At 55.1% G+C, this 16,445-nt stretch overlaps 2 protein-coding genes and 1 long non-coding RNA gene across 12 annotated transcripts in view; 1 reads left to right on the plus strand and 2 right to left on the minus strand.

Annotated features, from left to right (window-relative positions):
* Positions 1 to 16,445, minus strand: part of LOC101098453 (guanine nucleotide-binding protein G(s) subunit alpha) — a 54,452-nt gene that overhangs the window by 18,359 nt on the left and 19,648 nt on the right. For 4 of the 9 annotated variants that reach the window (XM_045053439.1, XM_045053438.1, XM_045053437.1 and 1 more), the window contains exon 1: positions 7 to 195. The exons of 4 other annotated variants lie outside the window; for them this stretch is intronic. In XM_045053439.1, coding sequence (XP_044909374.1) covers positions 7 to 145 — 139 coding nt within the window. In that variant the 5' untranslated portion in view covers positions 146 to 195. Of the gene's footprint in view, positions 1 to 6; positions 196 to 2,614; positions 2,630 to 16,445 lie in introns of those variants that run through there. One more of the 9 variants, XM_045053440.1, reaches the window with a different exon arrangement.
* Positions 1 to 16,445, minus strand: part of LOC102900772 (neuroendocrine secretory protein 55) — a 61,606-nt gene that overhangs the window by 11,338 nt on the left and 33,823 nt on the right. The window lies entirely within an intron of this gene.
* On the plus strand, positions 3,099 to 11,739 carry LOC109497888. Its single transcript, XR_002154307.3, has 3 exons — positions 3,099 to 5,304; positions 9,088 to 9,372; positions 10,203 to 11,739. It is a non-coding gene; the product is annotated as an uncharacterized LOC109497888 (long non-coding RNA).

Here is a 16,445-nt window from a genome sequence, read left to right on the forward strand (position 1 = left end):
CCTTACCCAGCAGCAGCAGGCGGTGCGTGGCCCGGTAGACCTGCTTGTCCTTCTGCAGCTGTTTCTCGATCTTTTTGTTGGCCTCGCGCTGCGCCTTCTCCTCGTTGCGCTGGTCCTCGGTCTTACTGTTTCCGAGGCAGCCCATGGCGGCGGCGGCGGCGGGGCGCGGGGCGCGGCCGGGCTGCTGCGGCGGCGGCGGCGGCGGCGGGGCCGGGCGCGGGCGGCCTCACGCGGGGCCGGGAGGGCCGGGGCAGCGCCGGGCGGGCGGGCCGGGCGCGGGCTCGGCTCCTCGGGGAGGAGCGCGCGGGGCGGACTACGGGGCGCGGGCCGCGGAGCGCGCGGGGAGGGTGGTGGCGGTCGGACCGAGGGGAGCGCGTCGCTCCCCGCCCCTCGAGCCGAGGCCGAGGGGGCTGATGGCCGCCGCCGGGCCGAGGCGGACCAGAGCAGGAGCTGCGGGAGCTGCTGCCGCCGCTGCCGCCGCCGCCGCTCTTATTGCCTCGGCCCGGGCCCGCCGCCGCCCCGACCCAAAGCTTTGCAGCGGGCGGGGGGAGGCGGGGGGAGGAGGAGGAGGCGGCGGCGGCGAGGGGGGTGGAAGGAGGAGGAGGAGGAGGAGGAGGAGGGATGAGGAGCAGCCGCGGCAGCGGCCGCGGCGGCGAGGAGGGCGGGAGCTGGCGGAGGGAGGCGTCCCCCCCCCCACTCCCCGGGTGCCCGGGAAGGGGGGTCCCTCCGCCCGCGCCCGGCCCGGGACGGGCCGGGGAGCCGCCCCCCCTGCCCCCCTCCCTGGCTCGGGCCCCCGGGAGAGCCCGGCCACGGGAAAGGGGGGGGGGGAGAGGGGGCGGCCCTGAGCCAGTGACGACCCCTCGCACGACGCCAACGCTCCACCCCCCGGGCCGCGTAGCCCTTGCGGCCCCCAAGGCCGAGCCCCCCCCCCCTCCCGCGGGCGCCGCCGAGGGGCCGGGGTGGGCGGAAGGGGAGGGAGCGCCAGCCCGAGCCCGGACTTCGGAAAATTTTCGAAAAGAGAGAGAGAGAGACACACAGAGAGAACCAGAGAGCAGGGAGTGTGGAAAAAGCGAGGCGAGCACGAACCAAAGGACAGAGCAACCGAAAAGGAAAATGTGTCCAAACACACACACAAATACTGAATAAAAATCCACACGACACAGCGATGGTGGTTTCTGGTGGGGGCGGCGGTGGCGGGGGGCGGGGGGCGGGGGTCTGACTAGATGAGCCGCTCGTCGCGCCCCCGGCGCCGGGCGCCACTGCCCGGGCCGAAGGCGCCGCTGGCCCCCGAGCGCCCGCGGCCTCTGCGCTTGGCGCGGCCGCCCAAGTAGGAGAAGAAGGCGCAGCCCAGGAACACTCGGAAGCAGCAGGTCGCGCCGAACACGAAGCCGCAGCCGCGGCCCTGCTCCGTGCGCTTCTGCAGCAGGAAGTTGAGCACCCACGAGGGGCTGCGCACCGAGAAGACCAGGAAGACCACGAGCGGCAGGTGGGCGCTCAGCGCGCCGGCCTTCAGCGGCCCGGGCCGCCACACGACGCCCCCCACGCGCGGCGCCGTGTAGTAGGCGTCGTCCTCGTCGCCCGAGTCCGTGTCCCACGCGGCCCAGGCCCTACTCGTGCCCCCGCCGCCGGCGCCCTCGCCGACCCCGCCGGCGCCCTCCGCGGCGCCCTCGTCGGCGGCGGCGGCGGCGGCAGCGGCGGCGGCCTCCGGGCCTCGGGCCTCCTCCCGGGCTTCGGGCGCCGTCTTCTTCTTCTTCTTCTTCTGCATCTTCTCCAGCTTCTTCCTCTCCTTCTCCTTCTTCTTCTCCTCTTTTCTTCGCTGCTCCAGCAGCTTCTTCTCCATCTTCCTGCGCTCCTTTTCGGTCAGGAACTTCTCGGGGGGCGCCTCCCGCGCCGCGCTCTTCGGGGTCCTCTCGGAGTCCCCGCTCTTCCGCGGCGCGAGCGGCTCTCTCGGCTCGGCCAGCGCCGCAGCCGCCGCCGCAGCTTCGGCAGCCACCTCGGCCGCAGCCGCCGCCGTCTTCTTCTCGCTCTCCGCCGCTCGGGCTTTGATCTTCATGGCCATCTTCAGCATGGTGGCTCGGCCACCTCGGGGTGCCGGGCTCGCGCCTGGCCCGGGCGCCCTGCTTGCCCCCGGCCTCGGCCTGGCCGGACCCCGTGCGCCCCGTGTCGGGGGGGAGTCGGCTGCGATCCCCGCCGCTGCGCTGCCCCCGGGGCCGCGGAGCGCGGCTGGCCCGGGCTTCGGGCTGCTGGGCTGGCTGCCTAAGAGTTAGCGCCAAAAAGGATGAGCAAACGAAAAAAAGGGGTGAGAACAAACCAAAAAGCACCCAACAACAGCGAGAAACCAAAAAGCACCGAGAAATGTCAAACAACTCAAAAAAGAAAAGTGCAGAGGCGCGATGGCACGAGTTTGCTGTTACCCTCAGGCGCTCCTCGGTTTGGCTCTTGGGCACGCCAATGGAGAGGAGAAAAGAGAAAAGAGAGAATTGGGGGGTGCCCGGCAGGCGCGGGGCAGGGCGGCGGCGCCGGGGCGCCCCTGCCCCGTCCCGGCCCCGGCGGCTCTTGCCCCGCGCCGGGCGACTCGCACTTCCGCGGGAGGCCACGGTGCACCCGGACTTACATGTGAGTGAGATGCACTCACACGCAAGGCAGTGCCTGCCTGCCTGCCGGCCGGCCGGCCGCCCGCCGCCGCCCCGCGCCGGGACAGGGGTTCGCTCCAGCCGGCGCCGCAGCCCCGAGCCGGAGAGCCGGCGAGCGAGCGGGCGAGCGAGCGAGCGGGCGGGCGAGCGCCGCGCCGGGCCAGCCACCTGACGCAGCCCGCTCCGCGGTGCCGACGCGACTGAGTGTCCCCGCCGAAGACCGGCGCTCCTAACCAGCCCGATGACGCCCCAGCCTCTTCAGAGGACGGACCCACAGCGGCGGCCCCTATAAAGCGAAGGGGAAGCCGAAAAATCGGCCCGCCGGGGACGCGCCCAAACGGGCCGCCGCGCACCCAGGGGGTGCGGGCCACCGTGCGGGTGGTGCGGGTGTGGGCGGGGGGCGCGGGGGGCGCGGCGGCGCGGGGCGCGGGGCCGCCCAAGGCGGTGGGCGCCGGACCCCGCCTCCCAGACCTGCCTCCCAATTTTCGGTGAGTGGTGTAGCCCTGGGCGGCGTACAAAGTGTGCGACGGCGGCGCTTACCCCTGTTGCGCGCCTCCTTACCTCCAGTTTCCCGGTTAGCGCGCGCGGGGACCGCCACCCCACCCCTCCCTTCCCCGGCGGCGCGTGCCCGTGGAGCTAGGTGTCGGCAAGACTAATTAATCGCGACGCCTGGAAAGGGTTTCGCTCTTGCGGTGAGAGGCGCTGTGCGAGCGCAAAGCCAGCCCTACCGCCAAGGAGCAGGAGGCGGGCGGCGCGCCGGCGACGAGCGCGCGAGAGCCTGAGCGGCGGTGGCCGGAGGCCGCAGAGTTGGTGCGCGGCGGCGTCCTCCCAGGCCGGAGGGGTGGAGGGCCGAGGGGTGTCCTGGAGGCCCGCGGCCCGGCCCGGGCACTGCGGGGGAGTCCCTGCAACAGACGGAGAAGTAGTTTATTGACCACGAATTTGTTGGAAAACTCTCAAGTGTCCCCACCCCAGGACGTGGTAGGAGCGCACTGGGGTTCAGGGCAGCGACGCTAAAGTTCCTCAGAGCCGTCGCTCACTTTTCCTGGGACCCCGGATGAGTCACTTGCTGCCACACGGGTGTCTGCTTGGGTACAGTTCATTCTTTCATTCATTCATTCATCCATTCAACAGGTGGTCGGGCCATGTGGCCCACCTGGCGCCCAGGTGATAAGGCTAATAAGACTCGGCGACTGCCTTGGGTGCGTGGCCGGCCTACCTGCCAGGAAACCCAGACGGGCAAAGTGGTGATGAAACTGTCTCCCTTACTTTTGGCCTTATCTCACTTTCTCAACAGTCAGGAAAGCGTGGGGTGGCTAGGGAAAAAGGAAGGAAGGAAGCCCACCTGTAAACGGAAACACGCTTACCATACCTAGGGGTACCGGGAGGGGTGGGGGCTGTGGATCCTTCCAGAGGCCTTGAGTACACTGTCTGTAACATTCTAAGTTTTCTTTAAAAGCAGAAGGACACTGTTAACCATTCAACTGAACTACTGAAATCCCCCTTTGCCGAAAAGTAAGAAGACGCGGAGAGAAAGAGAGGTTACCTATTATTTCTCTTGGCCCCGTCAGGTAACATCTCTATCCCTGCTCTACAAGGCCCCCCCCCTCCCCTTTTTTTTTTTATGGCTCTGAAAGACAACGGAGGGCAACGCAAAGTCGCTAAAGACCCTGGGCACGAAGAACAGGAAGCAAAAGACGCTCCGGACCCTCAAAACCTGCAGCTGCTAGGCCTCCGAGGGCCTCCGACCTTCTCCAACCTCCGCGAACTGCTGAGCGCGCCTTCCCACCGCCCACGCACGCAGACGGAGCCACGTCTCCCATGACACTTCCGGCTGCGGCCTGGCCTCCCTTCCACCCCAAAATGCACCTTCTTCTGAAAAGAGGTCCAAAGAGGTATGTTGGAGGTTAATGCTTTTCCCCTAAACCCAAGTGGATGAAGATGGTAAAGGGATAGACCCAAATGCGCCTAGAGGCCGCTTGGACGGGAAGGCCTCACGGGCAAGGATTCCGCGGCTTTTTGAAGGGGTCACGGCTCACTCACAATCATTCACCGACTAGCCCCGAAACGACTGGTTATCTTCCCCTATTCAATAAAAACTTCTTGATTGAATTTGACGAACTGATCGTCATTTTTGAAAACTGGCAAAGACGGATAAGGAGGAGGAACAGGCCAGAAGTTTCTGATACGCTCCATTTGTTCAAAAGCATCTTCCTTCCTGCTTCTGATGTGGCAAAACACAAATACACTGTATTTAAGAGGAACAAGCTAAAGGGTAACCAATACAGACGGCCTCCATACTTCTGCCAATAGCTACACATCACTGGGGTGACTCTACTGCTGAGTCTTCTTATTTGGAAATCCTGGAGCTGGGTTACCGTCTCCCCCCTTCTCGATAAACATCACACCTGAACTCTGAAAGGGGTGAAGCTGTCCCATGTCACACACAGACACATATTCCAGGCAAAGGCACAATGGGGGCTATTGTCCCAGAAACGTATCCAGCAAGGTCAGGGCTTCACTCACTTCGACTTCTAACCCAGCAGGCCACCCTCCAGGGGTTTCTGTTTTGTTTCGGCATAGGCTTCACCTATATGGCGTTGTGGCCACTGGCGGACACACAAGGCATTTACTTTGTAAATAAATGACAGCAGGTGGAATCAAGGGTTTACAGGTAAGCAAATGGCACCGAGCGCCCTGAAACACAAGCTCGTTGTGGTCTGTCCGGCTTTCTGTTTTCACCCAACACAAACGGAAAGACGAGATTTTACTTAATTGGTGTGGTGAGCTGACACCGGCTATAGTTTTCCGTCTCGCATTTGACCTACCCCTGGCCTTAAAAGTTTTAATTTTTAAAAAGGGCTTTCACATTTGGAGGCCACCATGCATGACCTTTTCATATGAATTAGTAATTTATTCTAATAGGTCGCTGCCATTTTAAGGACCTGGTTTACGCTTTGAAAGTACAAGCCATCCATTAGCATAATTCTTGGAACAGCTCAGACTAGAGTTTTGTTTTGTTTTGTTTTGTTTTAATGGAGGGGGCCTCTCATTTGGCTCAGGGAGAGATGGAGGTTGTGGAAACTTCAGGCTCCAGAGAGGAGCAAAGGGCCAGAATGTCCCGGGCATCAAACGTCCAGGGAGGGCACAGGTCCCTGGCTCAGGTGACCTGCTTCCTTCCAAAGCCAGCAAATTGGGATGACGCACCCTTAACCTAAAACACGAGGTCTCCTAATGATACAACTGGGTGAGACAGACGCTGTCACATGCTACCCAGAGCGACGGCCTAGCGACAGGTCCTTCCAACGCCACATTTGACGGCGAATTCACGTGTCCGAGTTTGAGTTTTGTGGTCTTGTAAGCTCCGTATTTACGGATGGATGTGTTCCTCTTTTACATTTTCCTGTCTGAGCAAGAATGCCTTGTCTGCTTTTAGAAGCAACAGACTCACTACAGCTCGGAATCGTGAAAATATTGTTACACTTAATGATGTAATTCAGTTTTTGGACAAGGGTGTTCTTGGCCTTTCGTCAGCTGGGGTCATGGAAAGAGCCCAGAGAAAATATAATAATATTTTAATAGCCTAGGAAACAATAAATAGGTTTCCACTGAAACAGAAACCTCAGCTATAAGATTTTAATAGCATTTAATGCCTCCACACAGTGTTTTCGGTCTTTAAGGCACCTTCTGCGCTTTATTTAAGTAGAACGAAATTTGCAAATGGATGTGACGTGAAGCCTGTGCCGTACAGATGTTGAAAGTGCCGCACAAGACCCAGGGAATCCCTGCTAAAGAGGTTCTATCGCTTATGGCCACAAAGTTCTTAAAATCTAACCTAGCGATGACCCAGGGCATTTTTTTCTTGTCATATTCCCTAGTTAGTGACTTCAATCACAGTGTACTTCTCAACTTGCGTTCTAGATGACACATGACGTTCCAGTTAGTAAAACTTCATCTCAGAAGATTCGAAGTCAAAGAATTAACTACCTGCCACATGAACTTTCCCTCTTTAGTTTCCGTTGACTAATTCCAAAACGATCTGTTTCAAATGTAAAACACAGCTAATCCAAACGGACTGTGGGGAGCACCTTGGCCAAAGTGTTTGGACCCAGTTCCTCGAGCCAGTGCGTTAAGACGCCATTCAAGCACCTTTGGTAGACCACGGTGCACAACTGTGAAGGCACCTGGGATTTTCTGCACCTTCATGGAACTTTTTGGACTCTTGATGAGTGGGCCCCATTTATGAGGGGAGCTTTCTGGTCTCCACGGATGCCCAGTCGCCAAGGCTGTTAGTGCCTTCCTCCCAACATCCCCAAGAGTCCCAGAGTGGTTGGGAGTAGACTTTTAACAAAGCCACCACCGACCTTAAAAGGCGGAACCGGTCAAAAGGAGACTATATGCTTTACTCTGTTCCTTTCATTTTATTTTTTTAAGTTTATTTATTTATTTTGAGAGAGAGAGAGAGAGAGAGAGAGAGATCAAGCATGAGCAAGGGAGAGGCAGACAGTGAGCCACGGAGCACCACATGGGACTTGATCCCGCGAACTGCGAGATATGACCTGAGCTCAAATCAGAGGACGCCCCCCCTCCTCTGTTCCTTTTAAAACTTAAATCTAGGGGGCTCCTGGGTGGCTCAGTCGGTTAAGCACCGGACTTCAGCTCAGGTCATGATCTCACTGTTGGTGGGTTCAAGCCCTGCGTCGGGCTCTGTGCTGACAGCCCCGAGCCTGGAGCCTGCTTTGGACTCTGTGTCTCCCTCTTTCTCTGCCCCTCCCCCACTCGTTCTCACTCTCTCTCTCTCAAATAAATAAACATTAAAAAAGATTTTAAACTTATATCTAAATAAAATGATACCCATGGTAGCCTTGACTGAAGATTCTAGAGGGACACGCTTTGGACTTGGGGCACAATGACATCAAACAGAGACCCATGGATCCACTGACTGGAGTTTGTTACTGGGTTTAAAGAAAAAAAAAAAAGAGCTGTACAAGTGTTAACTGCTTGAGAGCAGGAAAATTAATTCCCCTAAACTTAAAATATTTTTAACTCCCCGCGGGGGGAAATCTTTTCTTGAGGGCCAAGGTAATGGCAACGCCTGTGGCTTAGAGCTTTTGCGTTGGCCATGAGGATGGAGCCTCATCCAGGATGGGGAGTGATGGAAGGAGGGCCGGCTAACTTCTGTTTTCATTTTCGAGTGCCTTATTTAAGTGACATTTTGATCCAACATCTTACTGAACAAGTATCGACAGGAAGAAACAAAAAGCCAGTTGGCCCAATCGATAGAGTGGCATCCTAATAAGACCTCCTCAGATTTTAAAGATTTTAGGTTTTTGCCATCACGTTCAATTCTTCAAATTTGGCCCCCTATGATTAAGAGTTTAGACAGTCAAACGCTCTGGCTTCACCGGGTAATAAGTTTCCTTTCATTAAATGCTGCTTTGGCTTTACCTACGTACCGATGCAACGACTTCGAGATACGAGTTTTCCATCTCGGGTTTTACTTGATCGACCTACCCACCGAACGTCGGCGACCCCTTTCAAACAGCCTTGCAACTACTGACCAGCCTGTGTTTCAGATGCCCGAGGTTCCGGCCAGGCCTGGGCGCTGGCCTTCCCCGCTGGAACCCCTCCCGAGGCTCACTTCTACCTGCTGTTGGTAAACCCTGAATTAAGCAATTAATGGCACATAATTAGTCACGTGTCTACTTCATCTAGGAATGGGTCTATCTTTTCATCTTCTTGTGTTTGCCCACACACGTTGAGACTGAATTAGAAAAAATGTGTAATTATACTTCAGGTCCACCTATCTGCCCGGGTTTTTATTTTGAGGGGGAACAAACAGCCTGGCTCCCAGACGGGGAAGGCGGCCTTCTGCTCTGCACTGAGGCTCCAAGCAAGCCCCAGCTCTCCTCCCGGCCGCCCCCCTCCCCTCCCCCCCAGTCTCCATTCAGCCACCATTTGGTGAGATGCCCAGGCTGCACCACCACCCCCCCCCCGACACCCTCCCTCGGGTGCTGGGGTCTGCAGGGGTGCACCGCGCCCCGCCGGCCTGGCGGGAGCCCGCTCAACAGCAGCACAGCCCTATTGGCACGGTGGCTTCCCCAGGTCTTTGCCGACCACTGCAAGTTAGGAGGAGAAAACCGTTTGGCCAAAGCATCGGCCATTTGCCCCCTGTCTGGGCATCAGATGAAAAGGAGAGGTTTCCACGAGCTCCAGACCTCAGTTCTACCCGCAGCCGCGTCTCGGGGGGTCTCTGCACGCCACCCGGGCTGTAAAAGCTGCTGGGCAGCTTTCTTGAACATTCCTGCCTCTCCGTTGCCTGAGTCCCTACTACCTTCTCAGATTACGGGCCCCTTTTGTGCTAATTACACTGAAAAAATTGAAAGAATGTCGCTGACTTTACAAAGAACACAAAGCAGGATTGCCTTAAAACCTAAATACAGCCCATTTCTTTCAGGAGGCGCACAACTCAGCTTTCACGACTTGTACCGCGTGGATTAATTGCAGATGGCCGGTTCATTTATTAAGACCCAGGTGACAGAAGGGCCCAGCGATCGGGAGGACAAACTGCTTTGGGGGTCCATTTACATAAAATGAGAAGATCGGATTATTGATGAACTCCCCCCCCCCCCCACTTCCTCAATTGTAAATTATGACTTGCCAACGATGGCAGGCTAATGGAAGCGACCGCGGAAAGAAAGGAAGTTGGCCACCTGGAGAAAGCAATACCTGTACTATGCAGGTAAAGACATCGATGAAATGAAAGTCTAACTTCTCCCCCCCCTCCCCGCCCCGGGGGAAGGCGGTGGCTGCAGCACAGGGAGAGGATGCGGGTTGCACTGCCCCTGTTCTCCCCTAAGTGGGAAGCGTCTTGTACAAGCCAGCATTGGGAAGGACGAGCTATCCCTGCAAAGCCAAGGGAGCTATGGGTTAGACCGCACCCCCCCCCCCCCCCCGCCCGGGCTCTGAAATCCCCTAAGGGTTAATAGGTGAACAGTAGCAGCTTGGAATGATTTATTTTTCTAAGGAACATTAAATACTGAATTGCTCAGGCTGAAATAATGCCACAGCTGTGCCCCGCAGGGCTGGATTTTGGACACCGGCTCGAGTGACAGGTGTACTTAATGAATGCCCAGCTTGGCTGAAGTGGTGCCCCACTCAGATTTTCCCCACCGATTAATTGGTAGGGGACTCTGGAGCCAGCCAGGAAAGTGCCTTTCGCCACAGACACAGAAGACCATGTGTGCTCAGCCATCAACAAAAACGCCAGCCTCGGGGTGGCGGGGGGGTGGCGCGCAGAAAATGGAGGCATTGCTCCCTGAACATAAAACAAGAAAATCCGGGGAAAGACAAGGTGGGAGCCGAGAGAACTGATCAGGACCAAACCCTTCCAGGTTTTCAAGCAAACAGGTCTGTCTCTATAACCGCCTCTTGGAGGGTTTTAGCAACCGAAGCGAGCCCGGGATTCTAGGAGACGTGTCACCAAAATTGGTATTATTAGAGGAAGTGGCACCAAGCTAGAAACACGGAGTCTAATCTGCAACATACTAATTATACCTATTTTTACCCCAGGGTTGCAGTGACCTAACGCCAAGAGATGAAATCTCTAGAAAACTAGCCCTTCACGTGTACGAGACGCAAACACCTTGGGGGTGGGGGCCGCGGGGCATCGGCTCCACGGAGTCCGTGGGTCCCCTCTGGGGTGAGAAGCCAGCGGTCACCTGCGAAGGCAGCGGATTTTCATGGGAACTTGGCAGCAGTGGAGGAAGCCAAGTAAGGCTCCAGACCAAACCTTGGGCGTTCTGGGCTGATGTCAGCATGCTGGTTAGAGGGCCACTCTGGAATGTCAGTCTGGCCTGGGCACAGTTGACTACTCCCACGGGGTGTCCCGGTCTACAGAGGGAAGGCAGGCGGCCAGGCTTTTTGTCGAGCCGACATGGATCCTTCACAAGGCTTTCCTTGGTCCGTCCCCCGTGTGCACTGGGCCCCTGTCTCTTGGCAAGATGGGGCTGATGGTAGGGGACCAGCTCCAGATGCTGCCACTGTGGAGACTGGTTCTAGTAACGCTGCTTCTAAGAAGATGGTGGAAGGTGTCAAGCGGCTGAAAGCAGCGTCAGGCTTTTTTGCTTCCTACCCTTCACAGGTAATCTCTGCCTCGTGAGCACCGGGATTCCCTTCATAATTGGCTCCCCAGAGCTGGATCCCACAGAGCAGAGCCGTGAAAGAACCTTTCCAAGGAAGCTGATATAAAACTTAGTTGGGACCCAAAGACCTCTAATCCGCAAGTTAAATGGACACTTCGTTTACTCACAGCCACTAAAAGTCTAGGAAAACCTAACTGACCCCCAATTCCTACTATGATGTTATTAACCCAGTGCCTCAGGGGGGCGCCCCAGAGCAGGGTAACTGAAAATCATCCTCCGCCTTAAAAGAGAGTCTCTTAGATGGTTTGCTATTAATTAGGTCAGCAAGCACTCTAAACACATCATTTCAATGAGCTGGCTGAATGCAAAACGTGGGAAAACCAAATTGTTGACTGACTGACGTGATCCCCAAGGACACTTAATGTTGGAATCTTAGATATAAAATACCTGTGTATTCCCTTTACCTTACACGTTCTTAAATGTGTTCAATAAACGTGTTTTCCTCAACCTGGCGTAACGTCACCACGTTATCTGCGAGATTTACTGACGGTACAGAATGCAGAGAGGGGACTCGGTAAAAAGAAAGAGGAAAAAGGACCAAAGGAGGGAAGCCTGCCGCAAAAAACCTCGTCTCTAAAATGGATGCCAAAGGCAGGAGATTTGGGGAGAGAAAACACGCGTCGCTTCTAAAACATGTAGAGCCAAACAGCACGTCTTGCAAATGAAAAAATTTTTGAAAGCTATAGCGGCACGCAAACCCCAGGGAAACAAACGAGAAAAATCACTCTCATTTATCGTAATTGAACCCTTGCTTAACCTTCCTTCCAATACCTGGTAATTCTGTGAAATCACCCAGCTGTCATTCTCTTCCTTTCAGAAACGTGACATTGATTTGTCCGGCAAACACCCATTATTAGAATTCTGAGGTCTGCCTAATGGGGCTACTAATAAATCTAAGTCATCAATTTTTGACCTTTTTCTCCTGAAATTCGCGGTATGTGGTAAACTGCTGAAAACACATTTTCAAGGTTCTGTAACTCTGACATAAAAATAAAGGATCAAGGCTGGGTGGTTCTGGGGGTTTGAGCACATCTGGGCTCTGTCCTGCGCGCACCCCGGAGGGAAAGGAAGAAAGACGGGTTAGAGACAGTATCTGGGGGTAATAGCAATGCTCCGCTCTGGGCTGAGCTGTCTGCAAATAGAAATGAAATCCACAAGGCTGCAGCACACAAGGGAGGTGTGACAAGGCAGCCGGTACCCTTCCCCTGCCTCTCCTCATCCCCTTCCTCCTCCACCTGCCTGGCTGTTTACCGCATTGAAAGATCCGGGGGAGAGAAAAAAAAAACCACAACGTAGCCTGGAGAGTCTAAATTTGCTATCCACAGGAGAAAGAAAGAAAAGGAGAGAAGATTGATGAACTTGTTCTGGTTTGGGGGACCGTGAGATAAAAGGAGGGGGGGGTGTCAGCTTTTTTGAGAAACTGAATCATGGACATTTTTTTCTTTTTCCATAAAAGCTACATTTCTCATCCTTATTATTTTTTTTTTTTTTTCCTGGTGGGACTGAGCTGGTTGTAACCTAAGGCAAAACAAGGGCAGGCGTGACTTCAGCTTCCTCTAAATTCTAAGATGGCTGCAGGCACCAGACAAATCTTGACCTCGATGATGATGTTGCCGAGAGCCAAGTCATAAAGATGTCTCTTGCACCAGCCTGCCTCCCCGAGCCGGGCTGTAAGGACCGGCTTGCCACTGCACCCCCAGCGTCCCTCTGCAGACTTCAGATGGCCACGGCAGAGAAAGCAGGACCCTCCGACACCTTGTTCATGCCCTGTCTTCCTCGTCCCTCAGAGCGCAGCCTCGCTTCTACTCGGTCTCTTCCCTCTGGTTCCAAAAAATAAGTTGATCTACGGCATTTGGGCTGTGTTGGGGTGAAGTCAGGGTAGGTGGTTGGATGAGCTGTTCCCCTGAAATATTCAGGCAAACTGGCTGTCTGTAGACGAAACAACCAGATGCCTTTTCACAATTCCATTTTTGACCAAATCCTTTGGACGCTTCAGTGTGAAGAAGACAAAAACTCAAAAGTCAAGAAGGGCACCAGAAGAGACATTTGGGGGCAATAAGAAGTCATAGGATGGTGGAAGGCGTTCCATTTTCCTAGCAATGAAAATCCGAGTTTTCAGATTGTGGTGAGTGACTCAGAATTTGCCAGAACAAAGCCATAGCAGAAAGAATGGATGTTTTTAAGGCTTACATTGTTCCTGTTTATTTGGTGTTGCTGTGGCCAGAAAGTGGCTCGAGCCCTCCTTTTTAGCACTGTATAAAATGTAAATGGTCTAAATTAAGAAGCCATCTAATCCCAACCAATATTAATTCTGACGTGAAAAACGAGACCAATTCTCCAGATAGGATTATGACCACCATGGCTTGACATTAACCGATCACTTCACTGTGTTTCTCAAAAGAATGGGATGTTTTCCTTTTCCGAAGGGCCCATTTCTTTCAAAGAGGGGATGAAATCCTCACTCTGTCTCTCTTCTGACGTTGGAAAGGCACAGTCTCCTACAGTGGGCTAGCCTGGACCGCCCCCCCCCCCCCCCCCCCCGACAGCTTCTGTATCTTATCTGGTTTCTTTTTCTCCTCCAAGCCATAAAATAAAATATCAAACTACCCCAAGGTTTGTAAGTCAAGATGCTGTCCTGAAATGTTTCTCCTTGCAGACGAAACTGCCGGCTCGTAATATTATTTTCCAAGCAAAAAAGGGAGGGGAATGGGTTTCAGCATATTTTTCTAATGTTCTCCCCTCAACTGGCCCATTGAAATCAGCGGGATCATGGCGCCTCCACGATCCATCTCTGCAGCGGGCAGAACCGCCGCGTGTCTAGCTAGAGCAAGGATTTGCATCTCGGCTTGGGGAGACTGCGCTTGTTCTAAGGGGAAGGAGGCATCTCAGCCCAGCCTGCAGTACCGCCTCACCATTTCCAGACCGCTGGCCCCTCCTCTAAGATTCTGCACATGTTGCATTTCGCTTGTTAATCCTCTTGTTAAGTGCAAGAAATAAAGTGGGGTTACTTGTAAATGTCCATAATTCATCCACCACAAAGCCCTAAGTCCGCGCTGTTTCATTATCTGCTGCCCGTTAATAATCGTCAACATCGGAAGTGTCTCCAGCAGCATGCCAGTTTTTAGTGAGGGGGATAAGGAGCCCAGAAAAATCGCAAATTGTTTGGGGGACGTCACCGCAGAGGGTGCCTCCTGGGAGGGAAATAATGCCCATCGGTGTTTAATTCAAGGCCGAGGGGCGCTTTCGGCAGCGACATCACTTTGAGCAGAGACTGTGTAATTCAGTTACACAAAAGCAGCCTAGATGAGCAGGTTCAAATCATCTCTCCTGTTCTGTGTGATTCTGTGCTGGAGGCTCAGGAAGCTGTCTGCTGTGTGCGTTGCAGGGCATGAAAGAGCCCTAAAAGGGAGGAGGGAGGTGAAAGGTGGCAGGAAATCATGCACCTTCCGGGTCTGTTTTCTCTTCATCCCTGGGGACCCCGCAGCTAACCTGGATGTGTTTTGCTCTCCTCTAGCCTACGTCCTCATTCACAGGAGCCGAGGCCGTATGCAGCTGAGAGAGTCTCCTTTTCACTTTTGTTTCTCTCCAAACGCTGCCAGACTGGAGTCCCAGGGCCACCTTCCGGGGGTGCAGCAACCCACTGGCGGGGGGGCTCCCTATGGGCTCAATGCCTAAGGTCAGGGCGGGGATTACAGACAAGCCCAGGAGGGTGGGGGGGGGGGGGAAACGGGGCTCCTTCCCTGATTCTTGCCTGAGCCAAATGAAGGCCAACACCTGCTTTGCTAACTCTCTCCTCACTCCAAAACACGGCCTCTCTGCCCATCAGAGAGCATCGGTCCCCGGCCCTCCCTGCGGCGCCAAGGCCCTTGCTCGTCCATCCGAGTCACGCACCTGACTTTAAAGAAAAACATTATTTTCAACAATGGGGTGTGTGACCGCTCAAAATCCCTCCCCGGCTTTCAAAGCCGGTGGAGAAGACAGGCTCCTCGGGGTGAAAGTCACAGCTCACCCGCATGGAAGGGAAGGCAGAGGCCACCCCCCAGCAGCTTGCTGAACTCTGTCCTGTGGGCCCTTCCTCTTCACACTTCACAGCAAGGCGTGACCGGGGGGCTGGGGAGGGGCCCGGGGGGCCAAGGGCAGGGGGGCGCTCCCCCTCCCGGAGCATCCATCACTGGGTGACAGGCTCTGCAGCCGGCACCTCTTCCAGAGGCCCCTTCCCTTCCCCCCGCCCCCAGCCTCCTCTGTAAAAACCAAAAACCATCTTGTTCTTTCATCATAATTAAAGTGCTGTCAGGGAAAATGGCATGGCTGATTTTTGCCGCAGTTGAAATGACCCCCTCATTTCTCTTCTCTCATTTGCTAAAGTGGTCCTTTCTCCGCCAGAAATCAGACCCTTCGGGGATGGAAATTTTAGCTGGAAGCAGAGAGTTCGAAGCAGAATCCTAACCTTGGGGGGGGGGGGTGGGGAGAGAATCGATGTTTGGAGCGGCCTCTCTCTGCGGCAAGGTGCTGGTGAAGCCATCTTAACGGGCAGGACTGGCGGCCGCGGCTACCTCTGGGCTCCCATCCACGCGGGCTCCCTAATTACCAGTCATTGTCAGGGTGCACAATCCAGCCGCATTTGGAGGCTGATTCTCCCCGTTGACTTATCTAAGGGGCAGGAGGAAGCTGTTTGGGAGGAAGGTAATAGGTTCTGGATCTGGGAAGATAAAATCCAAATGCCTTTCACGCTCACACGGAAAGCGTGACTGCGTATTTAATACCGTCCTCGGCCTGCGTGTTTGTGTTTGAAATAAAGCTGTAACTTACACGCATAATTAAATGCCCTCCTCCTCCTAGCGGAGCGCCACTGAGCCGCTGGGTGACACTCCTTGCCTGTCACGGACACTGCAGTGTTTAGGGCTCTTGCTAAAGTCCTGGCAATGGCGTCTCATGTCATTTTGTGAGAATGTCACTCTGATCCCGTCGGCCCTCACAGAACTTTCCGAAAAGAGCAGTTCAGGTAGGGCACGCGTCGGCGTGTGAGAAAACAAAAGAGGGCAAAGAAAGAAACAATGAGGAAGACCAGAAAAAAGGAAAAAGAAGCCAGAAGAGAGAACCCACGGCCCTGAGTAGCTTTGAGCTCTGCCGTTGGAATCCATGACATATGTTCAAATACGTGTTACGTGAGGAAATCATAATATTCATCCTAGCCTTCAACTACTTTCATTTTAAGGAAACTCGTATGTCAGGAGCTTTCAAAATGAGCTTAATTTCCTTTTCCTAAAGATCACACATCTTGGAAGGGCCCCTTTTGAGTTACACTGGGGAGCTTAACTGGCAGGCTTCCGGGTTTCTATGAGGGTATGCTAATATCCGGCAAGTCAAAATGGCAATCCAGGCCTCCCTCCGTTGAATCATTAGTTGTTAATGCATCTCTGAGTAACTGGAAGCTAAGGTGTGAAATCAACCCGAGTGTCACTAAGCACCAGTTTTTCCCGAGGCTGTAACGCAGGACAGCTGGGGGGGCTGTTGATGTCGCATCTCGGCAACAAGGCTGGTTCGGCAGCCGGGTTATTGTCCTGGCCTGGCCTCCTGCCTCTTTGCTCCTCTTCCCCGCCACCCCCGACAT

Source organism: Felis catus, chromosome A3 (genome assembly GCF_018350175.1).
Source record: "Felis catus isolate Fca126 chromosome A3, F.catus_Fca126_mat1.0, whole genome shotgun sequence".
Classification (NCBI taxonomy): Eukaryota; Metazoa; Chordata; class Mammalia; order Carnivora; family Felidae; genus Felis; species Felis catus.